Source organism: Tinamus guttatus, unplaced genomic scaffold, assembly GCF_059628265.1.
Source record: "Tinamus guttatus ecotype Peru unplaced genomic scaffold, ASM5962826v1 Tinamus_guttatus_pri_ptg000060l, whole genome shotgun sequence".
NCBI lineage: Eukaryota > Metazoa > Chordata > Aves > Tinamiformes > Tinamidae > Tinamus > Tinamus guttatus.
The window spans coordinates 3,665,193-3,677,871 of NW_028288594.1; the positions used below are offsets into that span (position 1 = coordinate 3,665,193).

A 12,679-nucleotide genomic window follows, 5' to 3' on the forward strand; every position below is an offset into this window, starting at 1 on the left:
AATCAAGCTTAGGAGTAGGGCAGTCTTTCCCCATTATTAAGAACAATGTAAGCCGAATAAGTCGACTGGGAAACCTGAAAATTATGGCCAGAATCACTAAGTACTACCTTGTTTAAAAATATGTTTTTAATTAAAAATAAAGAATTTTTACTGAATCAATTTACTGCACATTTTGAAGTTTTCTGTTCTATGGTCTCCCACATACATACATTTCCAAGAAAACATTATTAAATTATCGTGAACCCAGAATACATTTCCAAATGCAAAATCAAATCCATGTTTTACATGTTTACATTCTGAGATGGAAACACAAAAAATATTTTTAATCCTTGATCACTTAATCCTGTGCTTTGGGGTCAGGAAACACCAGCCCCCCCTGCCAAGCTGCACTCCAGCCATATGTGCACGTTGTTGTCAGACAAGGGGAAAGCAAGCAAAAGAAAAACTGCACATTATTTTCAGTCTTCAATTGAGCTTTTAAAATACATAGCAAAATATGTTGCCATGGAAATGTTCTACATAAACATCTAAAATCTGCTAAGATGGAGCTCAAAATCATTTATGAAAATAAACTTTTCTGACAATTTCAAATATAACTGCCTTATGCGGTCTCCAAGGGAAGCAAAATAGAACTGTGTTAAATGGTTATTATCTACCATTTATAAAAACAGCTACAGTGATAACAGCATCTCAATTTCATTTTATACTCCTTATATGAAATTAGGCCACTATCTTGCTATTTAAAATGCCCATGCACTTGCTTTTACTTGCATAGTCTGACTTTTCTATCCATTCCCAGAATACATCACATCTCAAAGCAGCAGCCTTTCAGTACAGTAGATGAAAGTAAAAAAAAAAAAAAAGAAAGAAAGAAAAAAAAAGGCATAAGGCATACTTCAATAAAATGAATTTGGCTTTAAGCAAATAAACAAACAGCGTTCTGAGTATTTAAGTTATTAATCTCTTTTATAGACCATTAACATTAATGTCACTGAGTGCAATAACTAAAAAAGGGAGAGTTAGCTTGCCAAACTTTCACTGTAATGTTCAGTGAGCTATTTTTAAAACTGACTTGAAATGAAGCAAAAAAAAAAAATTCACTACTGCAAAATGAAAAAAGATCTGTGCCTGCATTATAGCTCGGTCTGGTTACACAATGTGATACATTGTTCTAAATAACCTGCCACTATAGGTAAGCAGTAGCCTTGTATTGTTTCATAAGACAAATAAACACATTCACACAATGGTATTAAGTGAAGTAATTTTGCTTTGAAGAAAACAAAATAAAATGCAGTACTATCTCCTCGTTCTTCCTGGTTATATTTTATAGCAAATGTATAGCCTTCTACCATGACTTAGTTAAATTATATTCACAATTAAAAACAGACTGCAAATCTATAGAGAATACCCTTACATTGTTCAAACAGAAATTAACAGCACATTAAAGGTATACACTGCTCTGCTTATGTAAACAGTCTACCCTCTCTATCCTGTAACAAATCCAACATGAAGCAATCACACAAAGAGACTATAAATGACCTAAAACTGCAAAACAAACCCTTGTGTTAGAAATATTAGTAGAAACCAGGTCATACCTGATGACTTAGAGACTGTAATGTCTCACCGGTTCCAGGCTGCATAACCTTTTTATTTCCAGAAACCCCCAAAAATTGCATTTCCTGTCTTACAGGGGTATATCACAGACCCGTCTATCCTTCAGAATCCTCTGGGCTAGTGAAGAAAGCATTAACAGTCACTCTGTCCATCAGTAACTGCTGCAGACATTACCCTCAAGGTATCAGATCTTAAATATAGTTTCCTCCGTGCAATTACAGCCATCCAATAGTCAAGGAGGCTGACACAGCTATATCACGGATGCTGCTAATGCCATCTGAAAACAGTAAGCTTACTGCTTAAAGCAATCCTGCATCATCCAAACAGAACAAGCCACATCCTTCAGCTCTCACTTGCGTTTTGCTAAAGCCTAACACTGCCATTATAGATTTTGGTTTTAGCTCTGGTCAGCTAAAGGAGAAATTAGACATTATGCAACCAGCTTTGCATTAACAAAAGAAAAACAGCAGATGAAGTGACATATCGAGGTTATCAAATTTTCCTTGCATGACCACTCCTCAACAAGCAATAGCACCATTCAGAAAGAGCATCACAATGTGATTCAAAGGAAAATTACCAGAAAGAAATAATAAATAATCCACAAACAGCAAGGCATTTAAATATTTCTGTGGCACTGAAACAGCTATTTTATGCAAGCCTTATGAATCTTGGTCCCTATTAAATTAAAAACATTGCTTGTCTAACTGGTTTTGGTGCTTATTTTCAAGAAATTGCTCGATCACTGCATTGTTTCCATTACTCCCTGCTAGCAGCCAGAAAACAGCAGGCCTTGAAAATGAGCCAGTATTTTGACAGTAAAAATGTGTTTTTATATCAAACAAAACAATCATGCATGATTTTTTTCAGATACTAGAGACCTTACCAGCAAACAAATGTACAGTATCCTCCTTAGTAATTTTAAAACAATTAAAATTACAAAGTAATAAGGGTGTTTTTTTATTAAAATTAAAAATCGATGCAAGTGTAAAGTGAGACTGATGTTTATAAATCCATGGCACTCATATTAATACTAAAATGGGAAATGGTTTAGCAGCAAACTTAAACGGACAAAAAATCACTTCTCAGAATTGAGATCTACTGTGACTGAGAAACACTCACAGTTATTTTTTAACTCCTCTGATTTCTAGAGCCACACGAAAATTATTTATGTTGGTAGGAAGTCCTCCTGGAATGCTCAATCTGTCTCCTCAAACACACAAGAGAGGATTCTCAACACATTTTGGATGTCCTTCTTTACTTTGAAATATAAGCAGAAGCTGAAACTAGAAGTTAATGGTTCTAAATTAATTCACCCATATCCTATTTTGTTAGTTTAACACTATTATTATACAATTGCAGTAATTGCTCCTGAATAGTGACTTACAGTTAATCAAGTTTGGCTTATAGTCATTCACATTATGATACTGCAAATAGTGAACTGGTATCTGCATGAATATTAAATACATTGCTTTAGAGAAAGAAACTGTGGGGTTTTTTTTTGTTTTTTTTGTTTGTTTGTTTGTTTTTTTCCCCTCCCCCCTGTGCAGGCTGTGCTATTGCCTCAACATAGGGATGCTTCACCTCTGGCGACACGTTGCCAGCCATGGATTCCTAGAGGATCTGTGGTGATGTTGCCTTGGTGTGCAGAATTCCTGGCTGCTCTAGCCAACTTCAGTAACAGATGCTATTAGCAAAGCCCTAGGAAGCTCTGAAGGGCACTAGGGAACCAGATCAAGCCAGACTTGACACTGCTTTATTTATTCTCTGAGTGAATACACCTAGAGGCATAACACTGATATTGTCGTTTTAACGCTGATGGCGGTGGCAGTCAAGGTTCCACTTCAGTTATTGCAGATACTTTTGAAAGCTGCCACTTTCAAACTTCTTCTAGAATAATTCATGAATTTCTTCTAATCAAAATCATTTTCTAAATCTATGTGCACAGAATATAAAAACGTATACACAAAAGGTCTTTCTGAAAAATGGGAAGACTGATTCATCAACAAAAGAGAGAGAAAATACTTTGCCCCAGATCAGTATAAATCAGAATTTAGGATCCCAAAGTAAGATTTTTAGTCCCAAAGGTAATTTTTAAAAAGTTATAATAGAGCATTACTAAATTACTCTCTCCCATGCAAACACTCATTTCTGCAATACTCTGTTCTGGCCAGTAGCTGCTAATCTGTACATGAGAGTGCAAAATCTCCTCTGTAGATTGCTGACACCTCTGTAAATCTCCACAAGGCACCCTCCAAAATACGGAGGTAAGCAAGATAAGTGAAAGATGTAAAAGAACATGGCTAAATAAACAAAATATGTTGCCAAATCATCTTTCAAGAATATTATGTAAGCCTTCCCTGTCCAAATCTTCTATTACATGATGAAGCTTAGCCTAATGGGGGTTTACATCCCCATTTTGAAGAATGAAAAATGCAAAGGTAGCAGCAGTAACCACAGATGTCAAATACATCATGGGAACCTTTTGTTCACAAGGAGTATATTCTCTCTCTGGACATTTGAAGAATTTGGGAGCTAACAAGGGACAAGATAGAAGAATGCTTTCCTCAGTTATGTTGTCAGCTCTAGTTATGAAGGCATTTAGAAGAACATAACAAATTAATATTTCAGATAATAGCATAAATTTGGGAATACATTCTACTTTTCTTTTCAAGCCAATATAATTACAAGTTTGCAAAAAGCTAAAGTTTTAACATTTCATTAGCAATGCTAAAATACAGACAGCTATAAATACAGGACCATTTTTAATAGTATAGATATTTATTCTGAGAGATGCCAAGGAAAAAAGCTGATAGTCCATTACCTTTGGAATATCAATACATATCATTCTATACTACACAAAACTGTTACTCACAATATATAGCTTGCTCTTGTTCCATTTTTCTTCACAGAAAAAAAAAGAAAACCAGAAAAAATAAAATTCAGAATTCCTATGGATTATGCAAAATGGAATGATGGTCACCTTCAATTTAACACAAACCAGCTCCACACCAACGAGACCTGTCAGTGAGCAAGCACCAGAAGATCTATTACTCAATGCTTTTAAATACATTTGTGTTTGCTAGCGCTGAGGATAATATCAGGGAAAGATACTGAAGTCTCTGTGGATGAGCTAGGCTGGTGAAATGTTGTACCAACAGAGCTGGAACAGTACTACCGTGGGCTAAGCTGGAACCTCTGCTGACAATCCTACATTTATGGGGTAGTATACAAAATAAATAGCAGTTGATTAAATGTTTTTTTTAAAAATGATGAAAAATAAAAATCTCTCAAAACCTTTCAATTGTATGCTTCATTTATTAGCAAACTTAAAGTATATGGTGTATTCTACAGAATTATTTGCAAAATATATACAAATACAAATTATACAAATAATAAATTTTCAATGTGTGTGTAAACAGGTTATATATAAAATGACCTTGTCTTCTTTCCAGACTTCAAAGAAAGCAAAGTTTTCCACCTTTTTAAGCATCTCTGAAAGAACATTCTCTTTTTATTAACTGGCTACAGATATGTCTGGCTAAGGACTTAACTTTCAACTAGTTGAAAATCTAGAACAGATTATCAGAAAACATTCCCCACCCCTCAGAAAGTAGAGGATAGAATATGGACTAGCTGCTGTAGAAGGAAATAGCAACAGGAATATTTTCCCTGCAAATGAAGAAATAACACTTACATCACTAGTGCTGTAGTGCAGTTAACCACACAAGTGCTAGCAGCCAGTCCACAGATGCAACAACGGGACAGAGCATAAAGCACAGGGAATGCTGGTGCTGGATATCTCTCAAATATTACACTAGAGTGAAGCTGCATCCTAGTTATATGCTTTACCTCATGCCTTTCTTTCCTGTTGATCCTTTTCATCTCTCCTTTGTCCCTGAATACGAAGGAAAAAATCTTTTTTCTTTAGAAAATTTGTCAGTTCAATAATCTCAGCATTTTACCAGTCTCAGAATAGATCTGACTTTTCTAAATATTTTGCATTAAAAAGTTCTCTTTCAAGGAAGAAAAATGTTACATTTTGACATATAATTACCATTATCCTCTCAGTGAGCAGAAAGGATGGCAGAATGCCAGCTTCCTTGTCTGCTACAGCTTAAGTTATTTTCAAGCTCCCATCTTTCCCTTTAGAGAAAACAGGAGGGGAAGACCAGCCAGGAGAAAGCCTACTCTGTCAGTGGATCCTGTAAGAAATAAAATTAATATCCTCCTAGTAAAAATCATTTTCTTCAGAGCCTGAGATAAAAGATATGTCTACCCATATGCTATGATGGTCCTTTGAAGGATGACAAATTTGATGAATTTCTCCTGAATGGTCTTTTGCTTGTCCAATCTCTTCTCATCACCTCCAGCTTCTGCTTCAGGCAAACTCTCAAGAGCCATAAATCAGCACAGCATCACCAAACTGTATAACTTCTACCAACTTGGGATTGAGCTCCTTTCATTTTAGACATAGCAAAAAAAAAAAAAAAAAAAAGCGTCTGTGCATTCTTCAATAATCTCTCTGCCCTTTCTGTAGCTTCAAGAATCACCCTGACATATTGCTGAATTTCTACCCTGATACACCACTCATCGTGAGCAGAGAACCCAATTATTATTATTAAAGGAAGAGGAAAGTTGAAAAGAATATATTCAATTACAACATATTCAGAACTAGCTCTAAATCAGGATAAAACTCTGATTTAGTTCAACTAGAAATGAAAAGGAATTTAAAAAAAAGAGGTTCAAATGTGTTTCTTCCCTATATATAAAAACATCTGCATACCGTTACTTTGAACACAACCTCAGCTGTGATAACTATATGTTTTAAGCAGTCAGAATGGCTGAACAGCTTCGTGAATCCCCAGATACCAGCTTCTTTCCATGTCATTTGTGCACTACTTTGAAAGTTTGTTTTTTATTAACAGAATATAGACAGTCAAGAGATATATATATGCAAACACACATGTGCATTCACACTCACTCATATACATATAAAATTTTGTTCACTATATATTAGTTCTAAACAAAAATGATTACAAAGACGGTTTAATCCATATTACTCATTTAACACCTATCCAAAAAGAAAGTTACTGGAGACAACAATTTCACCCATATTTTGCAGGTTGCTTTAAGCCTGCAAATTCAGCCATGTAAGTCAAACACTTCAACATACCATTAGTTCTATCCAAAATATCTTTTGGAGTCTTAGAAGACTGTAACATGGGATGAGCATTTCAGCATTCTAGGAGCAAAAGCCAATAATTCAGAGGAAGGCTACAGAGCAGTTCTTAGGAGTACTAGTTCAGGATTAAGTTAGCAGACTTGGCAAAAATTAAGTGATGTGAAGAAAGTGAGACAATGAAAGGTACCTTAAAAATGTAATTTATCACATAAATATGTAATATATTAGATCGCCACCTAATTTTATGAACCACTACAGCTCCTAAAATAAACAGTGACCGAATACTTCATTCCAAATTTGATTTTGCAGACACAGGCTCTAAAGCAAACATTTGCTTCCTTGGAAGCTTTTTTTCCACAAAAAAAAAAAAAAAAATCCATGCAGAAAGCAAACTGTCTTAACACTAACTGTGGACCAGCTCTATCTTGCCATCTTTCTCTGGAAAGAGACACAGAAAAACTATTCAATCAACATATCTTTACCTAGAACAACCAAAATGTCCTAAAAATTTAATTCCATATTCTTCTAATGTTTTTTGTACTTAAAATCCTATTCACACCCAATAATGCAAGGACACTGATAAAAACATTGAGATCTCAAGAAACTAAAACAGACAATGATTCCTTCAAAGATACAAAACTGGGACAAAAAGCCTGTTGGAACATACACAGCCTCCCATAGGAACTTCAATATAAGTTTATGCTTTGAATTTAAACTGTCTTTCATCTAACTAGAAGCGTAACAAGGAGATCAGGATACAAGACTATTAACAAAATGTAATACAGAGAGACATTACAGTCACAGGCCTTTTTTTGTTTTCGATGGTGTTTTAGTAATTTTATATAATGTTTGTATTATAATGGCAAGTAACATCAAAAAAAAAAAAAAAAAGCCAATATGTATGAATACTAGCTACACACAGTTATATGGCAGGCAGCATGTCCTGCCTGAAGAATACTGCAAACACCAGACTGGTATTACATAATACCTGGAGTGCGATAGCAGGCATTCGTGAATAGCACTCTATATCCTTGAATAAAAACATTAAGTCTGTAACTATATAAATGTAAACGTTCTTTTTAGCTAAAGGTACAAGGACTTTTGTTTCAGCAATTCTTCACAGTAATTCTCTCTTAGGTACATATATGCCTCCACACCTACTTAATATATATAAATCTCCATCCTGAAATATTGCATGAACTTTGCCTGCCAGAAGTTTCGTGTGCATCTACAAACAAAACACTGCTATTGTTTGACAGTCTAAAACTTAAGCAGTTAGATCTGTCATGGTTAAACATACCTGTAACAATGAACCTCCTGCTTTGTCCTGAAAAAGGAATTCAGAGCACAAAATTCTGCTCTTTTTTCTCTGTCTCAAACCATAAGAGAGGTAAAGCAGAGCGAACACCTTCCTTGGGAGTAACAATGGTGGATGAAACATTCCTAAATTCAACCATTCCTTTCCTACTATCACATCCCTTTACTGAGCATCAGTGGATCCAGCATAGGTCTGCTATCAACATGGCCTGTCTCAGGCCTTCTTGGTCTCTTTAATACTTAATTGCTTTCCAGGTCAGTGAGAAAAAAAAGCACACAAACGACTTTTGAGGAAAATACAAGGATAAGTAAGAATCTTTTGCAAGCAAGCTGTCACTATATTTCCAGCAACCCCCTGTACTTAAAAGCCCATTAAAGTTTCCTGTTAGTGTGTGGCTATGAACCATGTTCCATGGAAGCTGCAGAGCAAAGGGCAACCATGGGCAAGGGCATCCCCTCCACAATGCAGCTGTCCAGTGACCTCTTCATACTCCGAGGAGGGCACAAGGCTTTTTCTGCACCAACATTTCAAAAAACAATCCTTTGTGTATTACTACACTGGGATAAGGCCCGATCACTGAGTTATTGGGCCAGACTCAAGAACTGAATGCATATAAACAGAAACACTAATTTGCATTAATGAAAACATGTGACATTACTCCAGAGAAAATACAATAATAGGATTTTTGCTCTTTCCCCTTCATTCCCAAAATTCATTTTTAAAATACACATCGCGTATATGCTCTATTGTATAAAATGTTTTCTTACCTTTTGATATTTGAAAGCAAAAGAAATGTGCTATTTTTTCCTACCTTTACTAGAAACAAATACTGACATTTAAGACTGTGAAATTCACAAACTACAAGATTGAGACTTCCAGCTTTATCATCCATAGAATAGCCTCACATGGCAAGCGGAACTAACTTTACTATCCAACTGAGTTTTGAATCTTCTGGAAAAAGCAATCTCCGGTTATCTGTGCACTAAAAAAAAAAACTACTCAGTGTCAAATCTTATGATGTGGTTTAACTACATCATGCCAAAAAATGAAGCATCAAATCCCAGCTTAAATATCCTGTTTTGAAATAATTTATTAAAAAGTAGTGTTTTCAGAAGCAAAGCAATAGATATGAAAAAACAATGTCTGAATTACTCTGAAATAACTAGTATTCTAAATTCATGAAATACATCTAAAGAAGAGTATTTTTGCTAGTTCCTCCCAAATCTTTTTTTTCAAAAAATTCTTGAATATCTTTTAAAATATTTAAGATAGATACTACCTCAAATAAAATAACTCAGGTGCTCTTGTTTTGTAATAGCCTGCTTATCGTCAAATCTCTCTTTACTACTACTTCTACATAACTATTCTTCATCAAGTCACCATTATAATTTTTGAGAGAGAGTTCTACAGTTTTAACATTCACAGTGCTGTGTGCATACTCAAAGAACAACAAGAGCATTGCAAAAGAAGCATCATGAAAAAAAAAATCATTCAAATATTTTATTTGACACATGAGAGTTGAAATTTCAAGATTGTACTGCTATCTACTATACTCTTCAGTTGATAACTAGAGAAAATATAAATCTTGATTGCAGCCTCCTCTCTGTCATACAGGTAAAATAAGTTTAACAAATATATCACAGCGAGCACCCATTTGGTAAGAAGGCAATGGCTCTAGCCATTGGCAAAGGCTCTAGCAATTCACAAATTGTTCCTTATTATTGAAGTTCTCTCTTCACCCAATTCATTCACACACCAATCTATCACAGGCTACTTTAAATATCCCAGCTATAATGTGAATTACTATGAATAACTCATTCAAGAAAGTAACTAGCAACAAAAAAATATAGAATTCACCCCATGCTAGCAGGAAAGCACGAAGTATTTAGAATATATGTAATAGAAAGAATTCATGCTCGATGTAAAAGACAGTACTTTATGACCAAATTAAGGCAGTTCAGACTGCCTTACACATATTTCCTCTTCTGTTAAGTACTTTCTTATTTCACTTAGCTTTCAGAAGTCTACAGACTATATATACAGTCTATTAGAATTCATTGAAAACTATTTCATGAGGAAGCAAGCAAGCAAGGTAGGGAAACAACATCAGAGCCTGAATTCAAAACAGTATTAAATCTGGGGCTGTCACTTGGTTCTCTCCTTGAAAACCAAATATCACCTTCCTTCGTCAAAAAAAAAAACAAAAAAACAGATCTAGTCTGACTAGAAGAAATGAGCTCCCTATTCAGAAAGATGCTCCACATGGTCACCTCATTACATCTCCCAAGAACAAGACCTAAAGACATATTTTAAGGGCAAATCTAACCTCCTCATTCCTAGCACCAACCTAACCTTTTGAAGACAAGTGCACTGCTTTGCTGCACTTGTGTCCTCAGGAGCCCTTACCAACTTAATATTCCTAAATCTAAGCCTATTTTCCAGGTCATCAAGCATGACCTTCAAAGCATTAGAGTAATCTGTGTTTACAACTAGGTGGCATCGGGTCCTCATATGGAAATTTACACTATCACTTTTGTTAACCATAAGGTAAACAACAGACATTCAACCAAGCTGGTACACAAGGCAATGCCAAAGGTTGACCACTAACCTGCCAGAAGACATTTTTAGGGAGCCAAAAATTCTCACATCCTACCAAGTACGACAAGTCATTCGGATCACAGGAAAAGAAAATATATCACCATGACGAGCGAATGGCCTAGATCAATTCTTCTTACAGCTTCTCAGGGTTTCTTTCCTCATAAATATTTTTTTTTTCTCATAACCTAAGAAGTGTAGGCTAGACATCAAAAGAAGAATTAAAATAGCAAGTTTTTTTAAATTTCATTTTTCGAGCAACTTAAAAACTCAGTAGTCAACAGTCATCTTCCTGAATTGTGAATTAATAGCAAGGATACACTTCTTTAAAGAAATAAATGCATTGCATTCTATATGAATTACTTTTTTTCATTAATAAACACTTAGATTGGACGTTGATTTCTGGGAATTTTGACTGCACAGCAGATGAGGTAACATTTAGGCTCTCCCCAAGTTCTCCACTCCTTTGCTAGTCCCTACTTTATGTCCTGTGTTCTTCCTCATGCCTTCCCCCTCCCAGCACCCTTGGAACTACTGAACCTGGAACAACCAACACGGAGGTGCCTGGTGGTGCACAACAGGGTGAAGGCGGTGAGGAATGGGGCACTGGAAAAGGATCTCGACCAGTCTAGGGAGGAGAAGGGCCCAAAGTGCAGGTGAAGATGGAGCCGTGGGGTTTCTTTTGCTCCCTGGCACCAGCGAGTTCAGGTTTCTGCTGAGTTCATCCTTTTCCTCGCTGAGGCAGGGCCTTCCCGGGTTGGCCGCCCGTTCCTGACTCCCAGGCTTCGGCCTCACTGCCCGCCTGGGCCCCGCTTGAAGAAATGCCCCTTTACACAAGCTAGTCAAATAATAAATTAATAAATATAGATGGCATTCATCATTCATACGGCCTGCTCTGACACTTTGGATTGAATGTCATGGTTATCCCGAAGGTAGCAAATCTTGAGTTTTACATAACATAGTCATTAAATGTACTGATCTAATTAAAGTATGTTAATTAGGTAATAGACAAAAAGAACTTAGGATTTTGTAGAGATTGGTCACCACTAATACCTTGCAATGTGTTAATACCTTGGCCACATTTTTATCCTTAATGAGCAAAAGGGAAAGCTGATTATTCAGAATGCAAAACAAAGAAAAATTACATGTTACGTGTTGGAAAAACCACCTCAGGTGACAGAGGAAATGCATACCAAAGAAACAGGCACCAAACAACATGTGGTACCAAGAATTTTAGATATACAGATTCTAAATGACAATATTTAATTATTAATTTTTAAAATGAAATCGCAAAAGCCTGATCTTATTTGCACAATTTCTTGTCTGTTCTCCCTGCATTATGAAAACATTATTTCCAGTATTTCTTAAACATTTACTTCAAGAAACATGAGACTAAGGTTTTCCTGGAATATACTTTGGTAACCAATACAACTGAAAACCTAGAAGTTACTTGCTATACTGCTAGCCACATAGACAAATGCTGGTGAAAAAATAAACATAGATAAGGCTAGAATTGTGCATAAAGCCCAAGCATTTTTCTATATCCCATTAAAATGTACTCTCATCATATGTAAAATAATGATATATATGTGTGTGAGTATGCATGTGTATCTATATGTGTGTACATATGCATATATATACATACATATTGAGTTCCATATCTCATGCCCCTGTTTTCTGCATGTCTTGGAAGGACACAAACAAACCTGTGGAAGCATTTTTATATACTCTCATTGGGAAAAAACATAGGAAAAAAAAGGGGGGGGGGAGGTAATGCTCCCACAAAAACAAAAGGCCTGAATTTTCAGGGGGAGAAAACTGGAATAATTATAATAACACAGCAGCAGATGTTGGAAACTCTGGACAATGGCAAATTTTCCCAAATACCTACCTAAAGCTTAGTGACATGCATTTTGGATATAATCAGTCATAAAAACACTGAATCCTGGTACAGTAGATGAACAAAGAAG

The 12,679-nt window shown here is 35.7% G+C and overlaps 1 protein-coding gene across 6 annotated transcripts in view; it reads right to left on the reverse strand.

Annotated features, from left to right (window-relative positions):
• The window catches only part of SLC4A10 (solute carrier family 4 member 10), a 138,810-nt gene that overhangs the window by 109,687 nt on the left and 16,444 nt on the right, over window positions 1-12,679 (reverse strand). For 5 of the 6 annotated variants that reach the window (XM_088519471.1, XM_088519469.1, XM_088519470.1 and 2 more), the window contains exon 1: window positions 1,596-1,892. The exons of the other annotated variant lie outside the window; for it this stretch is intronic. In XM_088519471.1, the coding sequence (XP_088375597.1) occupies window positions 1,596-1,676 (81 nt within the window). In that variant the 5' untranslated portion in view covers window positions 1,677-1,892. Of the gene's footprint in view, window positions 1-1,595; window positions 1,893-12,679 lie in introns of those variants that run through there. 6 annotated transcript variants of the gene reach the window in all.